A 21,960-nucleotide genomic window follows, 5' to 3' on the forward strand; every position below is an offset into this window, starting at 1 on the left:
ACGATGGGATTCTCAAACTGCGGTGGGGCTATCGATGGAACTCACATCCCTATCCTGGGACCGGACCACCAGGCCAGCCAGTACATTAACTGAAAGGGCTACTTTTCAATGGTGCTGCAAGTACTGGTGGACCATAGGGGACGTTTTACAAACATCGTCGGATGGCCGGGCAAGGTTCATGACGCTCGTGTTTTCAGGAACTCTGGTCTGTTTAGACGGCTGCAGGAAGGTATTTACTTCCCGGACCACAAAATAACTGTTGAGGGTGTGGAGATGCCTATAGTGATCCTCGGGGACCCAGCCTACCCGCTAATGCCCTGGCTCATGAAGCCCTATACATGCGCCCTGGACACCGAAAAAGTACTCTTCAACTACCGGCTGAGCAAGTGCAGAATGGTGGTGAGTGGGCTTTTGGACGTCTCAAGGAGAGATGGCGAAGCTTACTGACTCGCTCTGATCTCAGCGAAACCAATATCCCTATTGTTGTTGCAGCTTGCTGTGTGCTCCACAATCTCTGTGAGAACAAGGGGGAGACCTTTATGGCAGGGTGGGAGGTTGAGGCAAATAGCCTGGCTGCTGATTATGCCTAGCTAGACAGCCGTGCGATTAGAAGAGCATAGCTGTACCCTGGTAAAGGTGATTGTCCTCTCCAATTACCAACCCCCTTTCCCCACCCTTCAAACACACTCTCCTCTAAAAGAACATGACGGAAACAGTAATGAACAGAAACGTATTCTTTATTAGCAGCTACACAGTTAGGGGATGACACTGGGACAGGGGCTTGGGAGAGGTGCTTTTGGAGTGAAGGAAAGGATTTATCAAAACTTTGGGAATGAGAGCCGTCTGGTACTTGAGTAGTCTGCAGGGGTGCAGTGACAGTTTTCATGGCCCCTGCCGCCCCTCCTTCTTGGGACTTTGGGTGAGGGGGGTATGGGACTTTGTGGTGGGGGAGGGCGGTTAGAGAGAGAGACTGCAGCGGGGCTCTGTCCTCCTGCCTCCGGTCCTGCAGAACATCCACAAGGCGTGTCCGTTTGCTCCCTCATTAGTCCAAGCAGTATTTGAGTCGCCTGCTGGTCTTCCTGCTGCCACCTCTACTCCCATTCACTGTGTAATCGCTGGTATTGTGACATGTTCTCCCTCCACTGGGTCTGCTGGGTTGCCTCGGCTCGGGAGCAGCCCATAAGTTCTAAGAACATGTCGTCCCGTGTCCTTTTCTTTCTCCGCCTAATCTGCGCCAGCCTCTGGGAGGGGGATGCCGGGGTAGGTTGGGAGACAGTCGCAGCTGTGGGATGGGAAAAAGGGAGTGAATTCCTCACAAAGATACATTTTTGTGAACAATGAACATAGTCTTTCTCTGTGAACAAGACCATGCACAGCACCTATCACATGCGCACTCAGGACAAGGTCAAATTTTCGGCCTTCGCATTCAGTGCCTGGAGTCTTGCAGTGGAGATCAGACAAGCGGGGCAGGACAGCGGATTTTGGGTAGCAGGCTGACATGGTAAGCCATAGACTTTTGGCTGCTTAAAACTTAAATTATAGAAGTGCCCTCCTTTCCGTTCAAAGCAATGCTCCTAGCGTTGGCTAGTTCCTGCTGCCGGCAATCCGGCAAGCATGAACTCAGCCCCGTCGCACCCCCTCGAGGCTGTCCCCGGGAAAGATCCCTGTATGCTGCCCCTCTCCTGTCTCCACCGCGTGGCTGTAAACTGCCGGTTACAGTTATGTAAAGGAGCAGGCAAGCAGTCCCAATACTAACGTTCCCCTAATTCAAAGCAGGTCACCATGAACGACATCACTCTGCTGAGGATTTCTGAAACCGAGAAAGACTGCATGCTGCGTGAAAGCCAGCAAAATCCAGGGCCGTATGCCGCCATGCTCTGCAAGGCAATGATCCCAGAGTACTTGATAGCCTGGCGCGGAAAAGTTTCCTACCACGGAGGACACAATAAGGTTGCTGTCCCCAGGAACCTCATGCAAAGGCTTTCCAATTACCTCCAGGACAGCTTCGTGGAGATGTCCCATGAGGATTTCAGCTCTATCCCCGGACATATAGACAGTATTTTCCAGTAGCTGCACTGGCAAGGACTAAAAATTAGAGCGCCTAGGGCAAAGTAATCATGATAAACTGGACAATGTTAGATTCTTTTGCAGTAGTTGCACTGCCAAGGACTAAAACGTTAAGCGCCTAGGGCAAAGTAATCATGAAAAACCCATTGTTAATGTTCCTGTTCCATTCAAAATAAATGTTTACATGTTTAACACACTTCCGACTGATCCTTCCCCAGAATCAGGGTCCGGGTTAACATGTGGGGAGGGTTGGTAGGGGATCTCTGTGAGGATGATGAAGAGATCCTGGCTGTTGGGGAAATCAGCGTTGTAAGCGCTGTCGACTGCCTCGTCCTCCTCATCTCCTTCCTCATCTTCCCCGTCCGCAAACATCTCCGAGGAAGTGGCCGTCGACAATATCCCATCCACAGTCGGTGGGGTACTGGTGGCGGCCGCATCTAGAATGGAATGCAGTGCCTCGTAGAAACGGCATGTCTGGGGCTGGGATCCGGAGCGTCCGTTTGACTCTTTGGTCTTCTGGTACCCTTGTCTCCGATCCTTGATTTTCACGCGGCACTGCGTTGCATCCCGGCTGTATCCTCTCTCTGTCATGGCTTTTGAGATCTTCTCGTAGATCTACGCATTCCGTTTCTTGGAGCGCAGCGCCAAAAGCACGGACTCATCGCCCCACACAGCGATCAGATCCAAGACTTCCCGATCAGTCCATGCTGGGGCCCTCTTTCTATTCTGAGATTGCGTGGTCACCTCTGCTAGAGAGCTCTGCATCATTGCCAGTGCTGCTGAGCTCGCCACGATGTCCAAACAGGAAATGAGATTCAAACTGGCCAGACAAGAAAAGGAATTCAAATTTTCCCAGGGCTTTTCCTGTGTGGCTGGTCAGAGCATCCGAGCTCGGACTGCTGTCCAAAGCATTAACAGAGTGGTGCACTGTGGGATAGCTCCCGGAGCTATTAGCGTCGAATTCCATCCACACCTACCCTAATTGGACATGGCCATGTCTAATTTAGCGCTACTCCCCTTGTCGGAGAGGAGTACAGAAATCAAATTTAAGAGACCTCTGTCGAACTAAATCGCTTTGTTGTGTGGACAGATGCAGGGTTAATTCGATTTAATGCTGCTAAATTCGACATAACCTCCTAGTGTAGACCAGGCCTAATTCATTGCTGTGGACCGTCCTTTACTGGCTTTTGTTTCTAATATGTGTTTTTAATCAGTTTTTTTTTTAAGCCAAGGTGATAAAGCCCCGTTTTGCTGAAGTTTCACAGAGACTGTTAGGATAAGAATTGACAATAGTTAAGATTGCATCCATGTAACACCACCTCCAAGTGGAATTGATGCTGGTGGGCATCGCCTGGTTGAAGTTAGTCTGAGCACTTGTATTTGTACAAATTGCATTCATTACCAAGAAGCCTGCAGTAGTGATAAGAGACTGGCTGTATAGTATAGATTGGCTCCAAGATAAGTAGCCAGTCAATTGTGCAGCTCATAGTAATCTTCCTTTTTTTCTATTAATTAATCTCTGTTCATTTCAAAATGGAGGGTGGCTGCATACATATGCTCCTGCTAACATCTTGAATGTATGACACCTAATCATCATTTCCCCTCTAATTGGATTTTCATATCCAGATAAGCCTGCTGATTGGGAGATGGATAGACTGCATGTTCAAGGAATGCCTTCCCAGCATTTATATACTCTGGCTGTGTGTGTGTTTTTTGCCTTGAACGATAAGATCTCCTGGATTATTTTTAGACCAATGACTGTACATGAATGGTTAGACTGTCCCAGTTCCTCTTTGCCGTGTTTACCATGTGTTAAAACTTGAGTCCATTTTCAGACATAGCTGTCTTTGTGAGGAGACCAACATCTGAAGCATAAGAGTGGTTGTGGGTAGGAATGAGGACTTAACCTATGTTTTTACCCCAAATAGTGTGTTCCTATGGTATTCTCTGCCATATATACCCATTCTTTTGTGTACAGCAGTTTGGAAATTTTCTGACAAAACAGAAAATGTTGGTTCAGTGAACCCAAAATGTTTTACACACATGGTTCAGGTTTGATGGAATTTTGTTGAATCACAGACAAGGTTCTTTCTGACAGAACTCTGGCTGGCAGGGATGCTAAGAAGTCTGGACTTCCATGGTCTTTGGCAGTCCAGCCATGCTGATAGGTCGGAGGATCCTGAAGCTTCAGGGGACCTTGTGTTTCCAGTTTCCCTGCATTGGAAACCAGCTGCTATTCAGTGGTGATCAACAGTGAAACTGACAAATGTCTTAATTTCACTCCTGCTGTCAGAGAATTGTGGGGGGAGGGGGGAAAGAGAGGGGGTGGTTGTTTTTGGAAACACCATGTTTCAGCCTGTCCAAAAAAAATAATGGAATCTTTGGTTTATAGCAGATGTTAAACTTAGTTTTGGTCCTGATTAGACCAAAACCAAATTTTAAAATGTCAGTTTCTCGCAAACCAAAAATTCAGAGTTTTCCTGACCTCTGCTATTGTGAATTAGGTGGCTTTCAGTGTGGTTTTTGTCTGTACAAGCATTCACTGATCTGTATCTGTAGTGAAAATGCTATTAATCGTAGTGGTTTAGTGTGATATATTTTCTTCCAATTGTTGAAATAACCAATTAAAATGGCAGACAGTAATTAAATTGCAAAAGATAAATTAAGTCATAGGTTATGTAGAAATGGGATTTATGGATTGCAGGTTTCTCTCTTACAAAAACATACATAAAGCTGAACATCAACATGCTAGATTTTGTCTGCCTTTACATGACTTCAGTAGTCTAGCCCATTCAGAATAAAGTGACATGAATTTTGAAAAATAATTCATTTTAACTTTCTCCCTTTTCTCTTCTCCCCACCCCTGTTTAGGGCTTGAATGGCAGTGCAGTTGCTTCTGGATCATCTGGTTTTAGTCTTACAAAACAGTTGTTTCGTCCAAGAATAACACGTGTCTGTCTCAGGGACTTGATATTCTGCATGGAACAAGAGAGGGAGATGAAGCGTTCTCTAGCCTTGTACCGTGCTCTTCTGAAGTGATGATTCAAATCTTGCATTTCATTTCTTGCTGTCTACTGCCAAAGAAAACACTGAAGCATTGTTGCACTGTCCTGAAATTCCAATTTGTGGGAATAATCCGTTATAAGGATAACTTTTGTTTACAGATGCACATTTGTATTAAATACCTAATTTAGCACCTAGAGGTTTTTTAAAAATAAATCACATTTGGGTTAAAACCAATCTGTAAACCAGTGAAGACACCGAGCACACAAGTACTCAACCCACCTGCATGCATTTAACTCTTGCAGACTAAAGACTTAAGATGTGTGCCAAGTTATCTGTCACATGCTTCAGTACTCCAAAGTCTACAACATCTGTTGTGTGTGTAAAGCCTTCCTCTAATCCAACCTTATTTAGGAAAACAAATTTCAAGGCACTACATAGCCTGATGAATGTATCTAATCATGAGCCAGCAATCAATCAACATGCTACTGTATCACCTATCTGACTCAGCATTTCTTTACATTTCCTAGTTTTGGAATTAGTTGCTGTAACGATTTCTAAGAGCCAGTTTACAAGGAATGGGGGAGCAAGCAAAGGGATGTGAAGTAAGCTCACTTTTCCTTATTGCCTCCAAAGGAAGACTCAACCAAGAGGAATGTATAAATGCAAAAGCTCCTGTCATGAGGTTCACATCTTATGGTTTGGATAGCATGAGCTTCAGTGTTGAGGAAACCTGGAGCTAGCTAGTGAAAGACCAGAATAAGAAAAGGAGCCTAAAAAGGAATGGGAAACTAGATTTGGTATATTTTCCTTTGCTAGTCATCTAAACTAGCAGTAAGTTCAACTAAACCTTGAACAAAAAATTGAACAGTCAAAAGCAGCCTGCTTTGGCTTTCTGCAGAAAAGGCTATTTAAAATGTTAAACATTCTAAGACTATGCAGTCAGAAAATAGTCCTTTTTTTAAGAGGGAGAGTAGCATTTGCAAGGTGCAAAGCTTTCATTGCTTTATTGAGAATGTAAACTTAACTGATGTGACGCAGGTGCTACAGCAAAGATGTGCAGAATATATTAATTAGTGATCGGGGATTGTCTCAAAAAATGTAAACTAAATGGTTTAGCCAGTTGCGTAATTCCCACTCAGTGAAGGTGACTCCAGTTTCTTAATACCGTTGGAATAGTTTTTCTGCATTTGACGATCCAGTGAAAGCTGCCTTGTTGGAGAAGGGAAAATCCCTTCCTCCTACTGCATCGCATACCCTATGGCATAGCACTGTATAGCATGGCTCTCTGACACAACTAATAGGGAAGGCAGGAGCGGTGTATTGAATGCCTTCCTGCTGAAATTTAAGGAAAAGGCTTCTTACAGTTATTTGGCATGCTAAAGTGAAAAAAAATGAAATGTAACCATATCCTCGATCGCTAGGACCACTGCAGACCCTTACCAAATACAATACGTTTCAAATCAGTCATGTTTTTGTGTTGGGACAATAGTGAACAAAGCTAGTAAATTGCAGTAAATTATTTGTGTACATATAGCATATATGTAAAAAGCAGTACTTTGACAATGAAGCTGTAGTTTGCAAGATATTGATGGCATCAGGCAAAATTGTTTTGTATAATTAAATGCTTAGCTTTACTTTTTATGTAAAGTGCAGCATTTTTCCATATTTGTGTACTGTATCTTATTGACCAGATGTTTAAAATTATTTTAAATACTGCATTAAAGCAATTATTTTATTAAAAATAATAGTGGGTAACTTTACTCCATCTCACGCTAGGAAATACGCAATCTTCAATGTTTTTGAAAATTGATGCTTCAGAAATGAATGAAAAGAGATGCAGTTATCTCTTAGTCATGGTAATCAGCACCAGAGTTATATGTACAGGAAGCTGTGGTTTGCTTTATTTAAAATATTTTATTGGTTAAACACATGCCCATTGAAGTCTGTATTTATACAAAAATTAGGAACAAAATCAGCAAGGAACTCCTTAATAGAAAGTCTCAAATTACAATTGAAATTTAAAATATTTGTTGACCTCCAGAATATAAAGCCATAGCTGTGCTAGATTAATATAATTTTTTTAATCTGAACAGGCTTCAATTTTTTATTCTTGGTGTCTGTGTAATATTTCCTTCATAAAGTAGAGAAACATGGAACTTTAAAGTCCTGATATAAAACCCATTGGAGCCAGTAGGTTTTGGATCAGGCCTTAAATGATTTAAGTATATGCATTTTGGTCAGGGAGCTCAACACCTTTACCATGGCCTATATCAATAACCTTTTCTTGGATTTTACAGACTGGGGACCGAATGGCTAGGTAGCAGTTCTGTAGAAAAGGACCTAGGGGTCACAGTGGTCGAGAAGCTGGATATGAGTCAACAGTGTGCTCTTGTTGCCAAGAAGGTTAACGGCATTTTGGGCTGTGTAAGTAGGGGCATTGCCAGCAGATCGAGGAACTTGATCGTTCCTCTTTATTCAACATTCATGAGGCCTCATCTGGGGTACTGTGTCCAGTTTTGGGCCCCACACTACAAGAGGGATGTGGAAAAATTGGAAAGAGTCCAGCGGAGGGCAACAAAAATGATTAGGGGGCTGGAGCACATGACTTATGAGGAGAGGCTGAGGGAACTGGGATTGTTTAGTCTCCAGGAGAGAGGAATGAGGGGGGATTTGATGGCTGCTTTCAACTACCTGAAGGGGGGTTCCAAAGAGGATGGAGCTCGGCTGTTCTCAGTGGTGGCAGATGACAGAACAAGGAGCAATGGTCTCAAGTTGCAGTGGGGGAGGTCTAGGTTGGATATTAGGAAACACTATTTCACTAGGAGGCTGGTGAAGCACTGGAATGCGTTACCTAGGGAGGTGGTGGAATCTCCTTCCTTGGAGGTTTTTAAGGCCTGGCTTGACAAAGCCCTGGCTGGGATGATTTAGTTGGGAATTGGTCCTGCTTTGAGCAGGGGGTTGGACTAGATGAGCTCCTGAGGTCCCTTCCAACCCTGATATTCTATGATTCTATACCTGAAAGAGATGCAACTCAGGATAAATTTCTCTAATCTTTCGCAGTTTATTATTACTAACTTAATGCTGGAGTTAATATATACTTTGAAGTTAATGGTCTAAAATATCTTTAAGTGAATTACATGTCCATATAATGGACCCCTTAAACATTGTCCAGGTCATGGTATGATTGCAACATTTAGAGAGTACAGTGCCATTCATTTCTAGTACTTAGATTCGTCACCTACCCAGATGTACAATACAAACAGTTCACCTACCTCTCTAAACAGTTACAGTTCCTGCACATTGACTTACACAATAGTTAAATCTGTTTGGAGTGAATCTGACACACGATCTGTTTCTCAGTAACTGAAAGCCAATTCATATTGGTTTACTTCCAAAATCTGTCAGTTATGTTTTGAGTTGTTTGGTGTGACAGCCTTAATAATTAAAGTTGTTTGTATAGGTTCCTTACTTGTATTCCCACAAATTGGAAAGGGCTGTGTATTTTATAAAAGGTGTGTGTGTGAGAGAGAGAGAGATGGCTCAGACCTGAATAATGTGGAGTGAGTACCTTTCTAGAAGAAATATAATTTCTGGTGCAATTACTGAATTATAGCGATTCCCAAGTGTGGAAACTAATAATCTTTCCAATAAGAATAGGGAGAAGATAGAGAAAGGTGAGGAATTTCCATAGAGCTGTGTGAGATTTGTTTTAATACATTAAATCCTTTGACACCTTGTGAATAGCGATTGGGTGGGGAGGGGGTAACTTAAAAAGCAGTTGAGCTGAGTTGTTACTGCTACAGAGTGTGCTGAATTGTGCAGGGAAGAGAGATTCTTTTGAAAAAGCATGATCATTTTGGAATTGTCAAGAAGGATGGTAGTAAAAGTAAAGGCATAATTCTAAGGAAGGAAAATAGTTCACTAGAACTGCTCTTTGCTCAAATCACTTTGATTTTATTGAAGTACACCTCTACCCCCATAGCTCCCTGTCCTCGGGAGCCAAAAAATCTTACTGCGTTATAGGTGAAACCGTGTTATATCGAACTTGCTTTGATCCGCGGGAGTGTGCAGCCCCGCCCCCCCGGAACATTGCTTTACCGCGTTATATCCAAATTCATGTTATATCATGTCACATTATATTGGGGTAGAGGTGTATGTTCTCTTGCATTCTGGCACCACTATGTGTCTTCTAGAAATCTTTCAGACTAATTTGCAGGTTAAATATTTAATTGGACAGACTTGTTGGTATTCTCCATCAGAGGAAGAAATGCATGAAAACTTCACTTTCCGTCCACCTCAGGTTCTATCCAGTCTAGTTCTTTCCTACATGATTCTTAATGTTTTGAAAAATCTGTTGTTGTTCACCCTCTCCCTTGTCCCATCCTAAATTAGTGCCAGAGGAACACCAAAAGTATGAATCTGCTTAGGCTGCATCTTGGCGACACTCCTCCATGTCCCATTGCATCAGTTGAAGTCAGCAGTAGAACCTCAATTACAAACTGACCAGTCAGCCACACACCTCATTTGGAACCAGAAGAACACAGGCAGCAGCAGAAACAAAAAAAAAGGGGGGGGAGGGCAAATACAGTACAGTATGTTAAACATAAACTACTAAAAAAAAGGAAAAGTTTAAAAAAAATTTTTGACAAGATAAGGAAACTTTCGGTGCTTGTTTCATTTAAATTAAGATGGTTAAAAGCAGCATTTTTCTTTGGCATAGTAAAGTTTCAAAGATGTATTAAGCCAATGTTCAGTTGTCAACTTTTCAAAGAACCACCATAACATTTTGTTCAGAGTTACGAGCAACCTCCATTCCTCAGCTGTTCATAACTCTGAGGTTCTACTGTGTTTTCAGTGCCAGGATCAAGGATGAGCTCTCATTCCCCTCACCCTCTTTTTTCTCTCTCTCTTCTCCTCCTTGCCCCCCCCTCCCCCCAATGGCTCCATGTTGTCTGATCCAGGCACAGAGTGGCTATAGCTCTCTAATGCAGAGGAAGGAGGGTAGGCAGAAGATCTGCAGCTGCAACATGCCCATATCCAGCTTCCTTTGAACTTTAGTTGTATATTAACCTAAAAGCAGTGTAAACCCCTGCTCTGCAGAGGGGAGGGGTTGGGAAGGATGGTTCTGAAAGGGATCTTCTGGAGTATTTGACCAGTCCACTCCAGAGCCTTTTTTGCAGCTGCTGAAGTCCAATCATATCTTTTTCCAGCCACTCAGGTGGGTCCTGGTATGAAACCAGGATACCCAGTATGAGTAAGATGTAATTAGCCTAGAATAGCTGCAGGGCAAGTTTGAGTTTTGCAACTTTCTAAGGCAGGGAAAATGCCCTGGGCATAGGTAGGTGAAGGCTCACTGGGGACGCGTAGCAGGTTTCCCCTTCCTTTCTGTCATCTGAGTAGTGCAACTGGACAAGCAGAGCACAACCCCTACCCTGACCATAGAATGTAGCCCCATCTCCTTTATGAAAAAAATATATTTGGTCCTTCAACTGAAAAGGTTGGACACTATTGTTCCCACTGAGAAAGCAGCAGAAGAAAGGAGGGGCTAAGACAGGCGTAGGCAACCTATGGCACACGTGCCAAAGGTGGCACGGGAGCTGATTTTCAGTGACACTCAACTGCCTGGGTCCTGGCCACCAGTCCAGGTGGTTCTGCATTTTAATTTAATTTTAAATGAAGCTTCTTAAACATTTTAAAAACCTTATTTACTTTACATACAAGAGTAGTTTAGTTATATATTAGACATCGAAAGAGACCTTCAACAACCTTCAAGTGTATTACTGGCACACGAAACCTTAAGTTAGTGTGAATAAATGAAGACCGCACACCACTTCTGAAAGGTTGCCAACCCCTGGGCTAAGGTCTTTTGTAGATGTGAACTGGCTTATAGTATCACATTGAAAAACTGATGGTGCCATTTCCTGTAGCAGCCAGAGATAAGGACACTTTCTAGTTTCCACTCATTGGGAAACTGCTTATCTATACCTGCTCATGGCATGACCAGTGTTTCAAGTTCATAACCTCTAGATTGGAGATCTTTGTCATTAGAACTCCCAGCTGATGGCTACACCCCAGAGGCTGGTTACAGGCACTGGGACTTCTCTGTCATGGGGTTCCTACGGCCAGTTAAGATATTCTTGCCTAACCTTGCTTTTGATGTGCAAGGATGGCCCTGTTACCTAGCAGGTGTGAAAGGTTTGAAAGGACATTTTGGCTTCTGGGAGGATAGAGGGAGAACCCTGAATTGCAGTGTTACCAACCCCAAATGTTCAAAAAGCCTAATCCCAAAAATACGTCCCAGTATGCATATTTTAAAAGATTCCAGTGTGGGGTCAGTCATGATTTTTAAATTTCCCTTTTGTATCCCTCTGTCAATGAATATGGCCAAGTCTTCTGAATTTCTGGAGTAAGATTTTGGCCCTTGCAGCAGGGACTCTTGCTGGAATCTAAATGTGAGCAAATTAGATTTGTATAAAATGCTGCCTGCTTCTTCCCCACTCCCAAAAGTCTGATAAACTATTTTTGTACCATCTCTAACCCCAGTTCTTCCCCACTGCATACCTGGGCATTCTCCCTGGGAGGACAACTGTACTAGTTTCCTTGCCCCTTCCCTGGCCTAGGGTTGCAACTTGCAGGGTGAGGTGGCAGCAACAGGAGCAGTGCTGGGCTCTTTCCTCCTTTCTGCTCAAGGCATGGGCGAGTGCTGCTTGCTTCCTGCAGCAGCCCTGATTGACTGGCTGCCTTCCTCACTTCTTAGGGAAGAGCAGACAGCTGGGGTTTCCCCTAGGCAGGGCTGAAATACATGGGAGAGTTATAGCTTCTGCAGGGCGAGACTGGCTACAGCAGGAGTTAAAAATCATGTTACTCAATCAAATGGGGGGGTTGACAATATTACAGCCACGCTGGCATGCAGCTGATTTATTCCTAGCTGAATAGCTTAAAACTTGAGTCTCCCTTTCCTCTGCACTGTAAGGGAGGAGGAGACCCACCAGGCCTGATAGCAAGTGGGCTTTTTCAGGGAGGGTGGGAAGTGGGTTAGGGGGCTCAAGTCCCCTGTTTGCCTAATGCGGAGCAGGGCCTTGGATGCTGTCAGCGTGGAGCTATGGAGTATGTGGAGACAGTTTTCTGAATCTCTGCAGTTGCAGCTGTTTTATTGTGTATAAATAATTAAAGAGGGAGGGGGCTAGAGGGTGAGAGAGGAGAACTCTAGGCTGAGGGTTAGAGCCTTCCCTGGGGCTGTGGGAGGCCCAAACTTAAGTCTCCCTGCTTCCATTAATATTTTATATATAGTGGAACAGCCCCAAGAGTAGAGGGAGAGAGGCCTGTCCCTGAATACCCTATAGCACAGGGGCCAGGACACTGACTGAAGAAAGGTGAACCCTGAGTTTTAAATTGCTGCTCATGGGAGGCAGAGGTGGGAATTAAACCTGGATCTCTTGATATCACAGGGGTATGCGCTAGCCACTGGGCTAAAGGTTATAAGGGGGGGTGGGGGTCTCGCTCCTTTTCACCACAGCCTATTTAAATATTTACGCTGGGTGCTCCAGTGAGTGATGCTGTAGTTCAGGGCGTAGGACATGGATCTGCATGCCTGGGGGAGGTGGGACAGCTGGGGTTCAGTGCACCTGGGCCAGTTGCTCATATAATGTGGAACAGCTTCAAGAGGAGAGACTGAAGGAGCTCCACGGCAGCCTGTCCCAGAGGTTGGAGCACTCATCCCCGGTGGAAGATCTCTGTTCAAATCCTCTTCCCCACCCCCAGCAGCTGAAGGTTGTAAGGGGGTAGCAGTAGTGCTGCTGCCCTGCTATCACAATAGCACCTACTGTATCTTGAGTGCAAGTTAAGATGCTTTGTGGGGGCTGTCCCTGTCCATACTAGAGAATTTCAAAAAAGTCCCTCTTCCCTAAGGGTGAGGCCTCTGACAGGCAACCCTGTACTCCATGATGCAATGCTATAAGAAATCCTTCTGAAGTCCTCACCATTGCTTGCTGGTGATCCACTGCTCTCTAGATAAGCATGACCCACTTTCTGCAATGTGTAACACCCCCAATTGTAGCTCACACCATTTCATGTACACGCAATTATCATAGTGATGACAATTACCATGGTTCATGTGGAACAAGGGCCACCCCCCTAAACTGTACAGCTGTGGGCATTTAACAGCTATAGGCAAATTACCTGCCACAGCTGGAGCTCCTCTGAGTGTTCCTATTCACCCCTGGGGAGAGTATAAGGTATGCAATGCTCTCGCCACCATGTTGGAATGGTCCCTTAATTCCCCCACTTCACCTAAACGAAGAAGCCAATGCGCTCCTGCTTCCACCAGGCTGTAGTGAGGCCTACAATGTTAATAACACAACTGTTGGGGGGTGGGGTGGAGCTAGCACCTAATGAGGAAAGGGCAGATGTGGAATTGGAAAACTTCACAGACTGCACCAGGTTAGAGCAAGAGGAAGATAAGCACCAGCAACCGTTCTTGGACCTATGCATTTATACCATCCTTCTGCGGGAAGGGAAAAAAATCCAGGTCACACCCCAGCCCTATACCCAGAGCCATGGTGCTAGCAGCCAGATGGAGCGAAGTATGAGGCTGACATGTCTGCAGCTGTAGCACGACTGCCCTCACAGCCACTCATGCTCAAGTGAGTGTTGGTCTGGCTGCACTGGGAGACTAAGACCGGGCAAAGCGTGGTGGCTATAGCTATGGCTACACCCCCAATAATAAAAAATCCCTGACACTGAGTCTTAGAGTTTTGGCTCAACAGGCTTCTGCTGCTGGGCTAAAACTAGCAGTGCAGCTGTTTGGGATTCAGCGCCCAGGCGCCAGCCCAAGCATCTACAGGGAACCCCACAAGCCTCAGGGTTTGAGATGCTCGGCTGTTACTGCAGTGTAGAGATACCCAAACAGGTGCACAAATACAAAATGGGAAGTGAGTGCCTAGGAAGGAGTACTGCAGAAAGGGATTGGGGAGTGTGGAGGGGAATCACAAACTAAATATGAGTCAACAGTGGTGCATAAAAAAGCAAGCAACATTTTGGGGTGCATTAGCAGGTGTGTGGTAAGCAAGACACGAGACGTAAGTCTTCTGCGCTAGTCCATGCTGGTTAGTCCTCAGCTGGAGTATTGTGGACAAACTGAAGACAGTCCAGAGAAGAGCAACAAAAATGATTAATGGTCTAGAAAACATGACCTAGGAGGGAAGATTAAACACACTGGGTTTGTTTAGTCTGGCAAAGAGAAGACTGAGGGGGGGAGACATAACAGTTTTCCAGTACATAAAAGGTTGTTACAAAGAGGAGGGAGAAAAATTGTTTTTCTTAACTTCTGAGGATAGGACAAGAAGCAATGGGCTTAAATTGCAGCAAGGGAGGTTTAGATTGGCCATTAGGAAAAACTTTGTAACTGTCAGGGTGGTTAAACCCTGGAATAAATTGCCAAGGGTGGTTGTGGAATCTCCATCAGTGAGATTTTGAAGAGCAGGTTAGACAAACTCCTGTCAGGGATGGTCTGACACTAGATAATACTTAGTCCTGCCACGAGTGCAGGGGACTGGACTAGATGAGCTCCCTTCCAGTAGGGTGACCAGATGTCCCGATTTTATAGGGACAGTCCCGATTTTTGGGTCTTTTTCTTATATAGGCTCCTATTACCCCCCACCCCGGTCCCGATTTTTCACACTTGCTATCTGGTCACCCTACCTTCCAGTCCTGTGAATATGTCCATGTCAAGTCTAGCTGAGGCACATTATAACTTCTGCATTGCAGAGGCCTTAGGGCCTGTGAAAGAGGAAAGGCTGCAACTACTTGTACTCCCCCATCACAGCAACTGTAGCCAATGGTTGTCTTTTATTTAGAGTGTAAGATCTCTGGGGCAGTGACTGGCTTTTTTATTATGTTTGTACAGCACCTAGCTCTGGGGGCTAGGGAGATGCTGGTACATGAGTAGGGCTCCTTGGCTCTGCGAATATACACGCTTGCTAGGAGAAGCGGTTGTGTTGTGGGGCCTCTCTGCTGCTATGCATGACTAATGCACTGCTGTTCTAGGTAGTTAGTGGCAGACTGGCATTAAACACCTACTCCTTCAGCATAACAAATGGGTGTGGGCATCTCCTGGCCTCAGGGAGCAAGCATCAACCTGGCCTGCAAGTAAATAGGTTACATCAAAAAAGGCCAGCTACATAATTACATACGCCCACAGCCAGAGGCAGCAGTAGCCCATAAACATGCCTGCTTGCCTCTGGGGAAAGGAGGGGAGGGCTTGAAGGGATAGTCAGTCTCATTTGCAAAACCATACACAAGAAAATATTTAGCTTCACCCTTGAAGAGCAGAAGACTAACATTCTGTAGCACTGAGGTAGCCCAAGGGATGCTGTGAGACTACATTGTCTAACAAGGCCAACAGCACTACTGCAGCCAGAGCCCTCACCCAGCTGCGCCTCGCTGGGAGATGCTGACAGGCAGTGCCCCACCCCAAAAGAACCCTTTGAGTCTCATTCCTCCATCCTAGTTCTCAAACCACCCCTACCTGCTGGGGATGGGAAGCACATTACTCATCCTCAAGGTTCACAGCAAGATTAAATCTCTCACCCACAGTCACACAGAATGGCTGTGCCAGAGCCAGGAATTAAAACCAGCTCTGCACCCGCCCACTGCAGGAGCTTAGACACAAGACTCTGCTCCCTTCTCTCGACCACTAGCCAGCAGGGGCTGCACAGTCTGTGTAGGGGTAAAGAGGCACTTTGGGCCACGCATAGAACGCGCTGGCTGTGGCAATAACTAATGGGGCATTTCAACAGCACAGCCTGCTCCTGCAGCACCTGTTGCCAGGCAGCACCATGGTGTGCCTGCCCCACTGTCAGAATAATGGGCTGAATCAACAAGGCTGACGTGGTCACAGCTTTGGTTGGTCATCATCAACATATTGACCTCAGGCTCTAAGAGCATGCAAAACAAGGTACCTGCAGTACCCCATCATTATACAAGGCCTAGCCTGTGTCCAGGGTTGTAGCAGCTGACTCACAGCTGGCCATTTCTGCAACAGGTGTGTCACTACTTGAGCTTTCCTGCAGTTGCCTGTGCATGGTGAGGCCAGCTGTTATCCCTCCCCTCCCCCCAACGAGCCCCTTGGCAACCTCCATATTTACCTACGTGTGTTGTGAGTTTGCAACAACTGGCAGGATACTTTTACGTGGCAGTGTCTGCCCAGGCATGTCCCTGGTGGAAGTTGTATGTGCCGTCTACTGACTGATGTCTCCTGCACTCCACAGGAAAGGGCCAGTAAATCAACTCCCACTGCCTACTGTAGCGTTTAGTCATGGTTGGTTTTGCATTTGAGCTCTGACACGCCCTGGCCCGTCACTCAGGTGTATTTGCTGCTCGTGTTCAGGCATTTTACCAGCCACTCTTACCAGCTTGATTCCACTGGGGGAAAGTGGCTTCCCTCCAACTGTAACATGTACACATAGGGCCATGGACACCCATGGGCTGGCCTTATCAAATTTCTGCTCCCCAAGGCCCTGCTTTCTCTGCTGCAAGTTCCTGCATGCAGCAGCCTGTCTGTGCTCCACCTGTTCAGCTGTAGCATAGGTGCCCACACATTTTTTCCATTGTGAACCTTGCAGTCTTTGCCAATACATGTAACAAGCCATTGTTAAGGGATAGTTTGCATCATCAGCTGAGCCCACACCCGGCTTTTTTGGCTTTGACACATGGAGGATTCGCCACAGGTGCTACGCGTTTGGCTGTGCATTGCCGCCTGCTTCAATATAGGAAAGACACAGCTATAGGCATCGGCGCAGGACTAGCTGTGGGCCTGCTCATGCCCCATTTTAGTTCTCTGCTGACAATCCCACCACCAACCTCTTTCTGCCAGCATTAGTACCACAAACTAGAACAGGAAACTGCCACCACATGGCAAGGCATAAGCATATTGCACCTGGTCCTTATAGCCAATCTTTTATCTCCAACACGTTCTCATGCCTGTAAGTATTCTCTATTGCTGCCCCTGCATTAATCAGCACCAGGTGGCACAGTACAACTGCCAGCAGCAGCAGCTTCCTGGACCAGCTGACGATACTCTCTAGGTCAGATATTGGGATTTAAAGTTCAAATTAAAGTTGTCTGCAGTTACTGTTACCCATGTCCAGCCACAAGCTGCTGGCTCATGTTGGCATTGTGGGTTGGGGGTTTTTTGTGTGATGCAGTGCATGTGTTGTGCCTGCTGCTGTCCTTTTCAAGCATACAACAAAAATGAGAACACACCCGCCACTATTAAACTTTACAGGTCTAGTACTGTGCGTGCACCGGCCTGAGGCCCTGCAGATAATATAATGCAATACTTTGAGCTCCTTTGATAAAAGGCACTATATATGCAATGTGCTTTCTGAACATTCATTAGTTAATGGTGGAAATTTTGCCAGTGGCCAAAACCAAAAAAAACCTTCACTCCATCCCTCTAGTCTTTAACTACACAAAGTTAATGATTCTGTGTGTGAGTGTAAAAAACTTAAGAGTACATTTTAATTTCAGTTTACTTTGGGGTAGATGGGAACACTGGAAAAACTTAGCTCTCCCACACACCACCTCTCCAGGCAAACTCAACTGGTAGTGACATGGCTTCTGCTCTGATCAGTTTAGCTCGGCTCTGCCAATCAGGGAAGACTTACTGTACAAACTTGACACTATATTTTGCAACAAAACAGTAAAATTCTGTATCTGAAAACTTTTGCTCCTCTCTTCCCCCCCCTTATAACCACCATCCAAATCAGCCAAATTGTGTGTGAGTGGGTGGCACTGTGACAAAATGCTCACAGGACTCTAAGTTTCACTTCCACTTCCAGTTCCCCTTTCTATCCTTTTTGGATTTGGAATGAGGGACAACTGTTTTTAGTGCTACACTCAAGGCATGTATAAAGGAGAATGGTTAGGGGAGTGCACTGATCTGTAATTTGCAAGGAGTGGGGAAATAATACTACAGTAGGCAGCACCATGTGCCCATGGCTATGACGATCCTTGCGTTTGATGCCTGAAAGTTAGATTGCAGTAACATAGTCTAGAGCATGAGGTAACACTTTAAAGCCCTTTGAGAAGGTCAGCTAGTGCAGAAGATAATACTTAGTAAGCAACATGCTATTTCCCACAGGAAGCACATCTGCACTGCTTGCTCATTGGCTTCTACATAACATTTAAGATATTGCTTTTTACCAAAAATACCAAAGTGGTTTGGGTGCCTCTTTCCCCAAGCGCAGAGGAGCAATGAGAACAGACCAGAACTCCGACCTGCAGCAGAACTTATTCAGCTCTCCTGGCAGTCTGACTGGCCTGGGGCAAATCAGAGGAGGTGTGGGCTATGTGCAGAAGGAGAGGTTCTTCTTGGAGTGCTTGCTTGTGTCCATACCGTTGTAGGTGTGTATGCTTGTCACCTGGACCGGTGCCCAAAGTTTTTCCCTCAGTGGTATCCGTAGGGGACCAGCTCTGGCGCCCTTTGGAGTGGCATGCATATGCTACAGTATACAGGGTGCTGCCAGTCCCCCCCACCCTCAGTTCCTTCTTACCCCAGTGATAGTGCTGGAACGTCTCCTTGCCTCAGCAAGCTTACTCTTCTCAACTGCTAATTGCGAACTTTGCTGTTTATAGTTGTTAGTTCTCTTAGTGTAGTTTAGTATTCGTGGTAGTCCTGGACGGGACTTAGACTAGGGATGGGGCATGCCCTGATCCCCACGCTTCAAACCTTGTGACTGGTGCAAGAAGCCCATGCCAGTCCGCAACCCCCACAGTAGCTGCTTAAAGTGCTTGGGGGAAACCCACATTAGCGATCTATGTTGCATCTGTAAACGTTTCAAACCGCAAACCAAAAAGGAGTGGTACATTTGCCTCCGAGCACTCCTTATGGAGTTGGCACTTACATCAGCCCCAGAGCTGTCCAGATCAGACTCCACCCCCAGCACCATGGCCTCAGTGTGGAGTGTGCCGCCGGCACTGGCCTCGGTCCGGCATCGATCCCCATCCCTGGTACCAGCTGGAAAGCAAAGAAAGGCCGGGAGGGGATGTTCTTCTACGTCCCACAAAGAGAAGGGGAGGACCGGAGGAGAGCAAAGGCCCAGGAGGGGTAGATCTTCCGCTCCTGACAGAGGTCAGGCCCCAGCTTCTGTTGAGCAGGCTAGCCCACTCCAAGACCCGCCCACCACCCCAGGAAATGGCAGAGGCACCCAACACCTGATGGTGCCATCCACACCGGAGGCCTTTCAGGCCACAAAGGATATTTTGTCTTTACCAATACCACCCATGCTGGCTATGGAGGTTCCCCAATCAAGGGGTAATCAAGGTTCCCCAACCAATGGTCCCCATCATTGTGGCACCACTTCTCACCTCAGGGAGTGCCCCGACACAGCTGGCTTGCGCAGAGCTACCAGACCCTGGACACAGGTTGGCCTACCAGCCAGAGTTCCCAGTATCAGTTCCCGGACTCCAGGCAACAGTCCTTGGGCTCAGGGTGACAATCACCAGTTGGTGGGTGCAGACCCGCAGAAGAACAGCACCTGTCCCCACAGCTTTGGTGCAGGGAGCAACCAGGGTGGGCAGAAGGCCTCAGCACCAGCCTGGTCCCCCAGACAAGTATCCCCCTCCTCAGGCTCCGACGGTGAGCACTGGGGAACCGGTATTGCCCGCAGGACTATAGGAGGTAGCATGGCCTCAGGGCCAGTGGCCAGCAGCCAGCCGCATGGCATCGCTGGAACCACTGGGTGTTTCCCCGGCCATCACAGGGACATAGTTCAGCCTTGGGAGCATCTGACAAGCGGTCGGCGACGGCTTCCCACCTGCCCCCTGAATCGGACGCAGGAGTAGGGTAGTAGAGAGTAGAGCGGGCTGCTCAGGGTCCCCCAGCCTCGACTGAGGCTACCATCATGGAGGCAGCAGAGGTGACAGACCTGCTGATATCACCTCATCAGGAGATGATGATGAGGGAGGTAACTGGGTTCTATCATCCAGTCTCCCAGGATGATGCCAAGGCTCACCAAGAGCTCTTAAAGAGGGTCACCTCAAACTCGATGCTGAAGGCTGAGGAGTTGATGGAGCCCTTGGACTTCCTCTTTGATGTTTTGAGCTCGGCAGCCCCAGCCAGGGTGGCATTGATCACAAAATCTGTGGCAGATGCCATCATCTTCAAGTGGGCAGAGCATAAATGCTATGTCCCCACTAAGGGGCATGAATATTCGTACATGCATCCTGCCCCAAGTTCTGTGTTGGCGTCTGCAGTCAATGAGCATTACAGACAGGGCCAACCAGGTGCGACACACAAAAACAAAGAGGCTCGATCTCTTTGGGAGAAAAGTTTATTCAACTTCCAGCCTCCAACTGCGAGTGGCCAACCACCACGCCTTGTGTGGTCACTGTGACTTTAACATCTGGCAGTCCATCGCCAAGTTCTCAGACTTGTTGCCAGAGGAGCCCAAGAAGGAATTCTTGGCTATACTTGAGGAGGGCAAAGCAGTCGCAAGGGCAGCCCTCCAAGCAGCCGCAGATGCAGCAGACTCTGCGGCCCAAATCTCGGCCATCTCCATGAGGCGGGCATCTTGGTTACAGTCATCGGACCTTTCAACGGAGGTTCAGCAGTCCATCCAGGACCTCCCATTTGATAGCCTGGTGCTGTTTTCTGAGCAGACATACACAAAACTGCATGGTCTGAAAGACTCCAGGGCAACCCTGCACACTCTGGGCCTGTACACCTAAGGACCAGTGAGGACGCGATTTAAGCTGCAACAGACCCAGAGGTTTGGAAGCCAACCTTGTTCAGAGCCCTTCGTAAGAGGGGCAAGAGGTATAAGTGCCAGCAAGGTCACCAGCCGGCATCCTCTGCTCATTCCAGCTCCACCCATAGCCAACAGAGTGGTAAGCGGACATTCTGAGGATGCGCTCGAGGGTAACCTTCCAGCCTGGATCCTGCTACCCTGTGTTTTTCCAACTGCCTGTCCCCCTTCCTTCCTGCCTGGGCCTCTATAACATCGGACTGGTGGGTCCTCAGCACAGTAGCAGGGGAATATACCCCCCCAGTTTATTTCTATCCCCCCCAATCCCCCTCCCTGTTCATCTTCAGGGACCCTTCTCACAAGCATCTGCTAGCACAGGAGGTGCAGCGCCTTCTGCAGGTGCAGAATTCCGTGGAAGAATTCCTGCTGCATGTAACGGGCAAAGAGTTTTACTCCCACTATTTTTTAATCCCAGAAGCCAAGGGGGGGTCTGCGGCCCATCCTAGACCTGAGAGGCCTCAACAGATATCTCAAGAAGTTGAAGTTTCGCATGGTCTCACTGGCCTCCATCATTCCTTCCCTGGATTCGGGAGACTGGTATGCCACCCATGGTTTGAAGGATGCTTACTTTCATATATCAATATTCCACGGACACAGGCGTTTCCTGCGCTTTATGGTGGGGACCGCCCACTACTAGTTTGCAGTGCTCCCTTTTGGCCTAACAACAGCTCCAAGGGTGTTTACCAAGTGCACATCAGTGGTGGCAGCTTACTTCAGACGTCAGGGTATCCAGATTTACCCGTACCTCGATGACTGGCTCATCAAGTCTGCTTCAGGACCCAAGTCCAGCACAGCATCACCGTGCTGCAAGCCACGTGTCACACCCTGGGTCCATTGATAAATTTACAAAAATCAGTGTTAATCCTGGTCCAAAGGATAGAGTTTATCGGAGCGGTACCGACTCTACCCGAGCCAGGGCATTTCTACTACAGGACAGATTCAGGACGATGTCAGATCTCATTGCCAGCGTCTCCGCACATCCACTCACTACAGCCCAGGTCTACCTCAGACTGTTGAGTCACATGGCAGCATGCACTTACGTCATCCACCATGCAAGGCTTCGACTGCGGCCCTTCCAATT

The 21,960-nt window shown here is 46.9% G+C and overlaps 1 protein-coding gene across 3 annotated transcripts in view; it reads left to right on the forward strand.

Moving 5' to 3' along the window:
• TAF4B (TATA-box binding protein associated factor 4b) overlaps window positions 1–21,960 on the forward strand; it is a 160,115-nt gene that overhangs the window by 112,817 nt on the left and 25,338 nt on the right. For 2 of the 3 annotated variants that reach the window (XM_065585401.1, XM_065585402.1), the window contains one exon: window positions 4,939–6,815. The exons of the other annotated variant lie outside the window; for it this stretch is intronic. In XM_065585401.1, the coding sequence (XP_065441473.1) occupies window positions 4,939–5,106 (168 nt within the window). In that variant the 3' untranslated portion in view covers window positions 5,107–6,815. Of the gene's footprint in view, window positions 1–4,938; window positions 6,816–21,960 lie in introns of those variants that run through there. 3 annotated transcript variants of the gene reach the window in all.

This window comes from Chrysemys picta, chromosome 2 (assembly GCF_011386835.1).
Source record: "Chrysemys picta bellii isolate R12L10 chromosome 2, ASM1138683v2, whole genome shotgun sequence".
NCBI classification, from domain to species: Eukaryota; Metazoa; Chordata; order Testudines; family Emydidae; genus Chrysemys; species Chrysemys picta.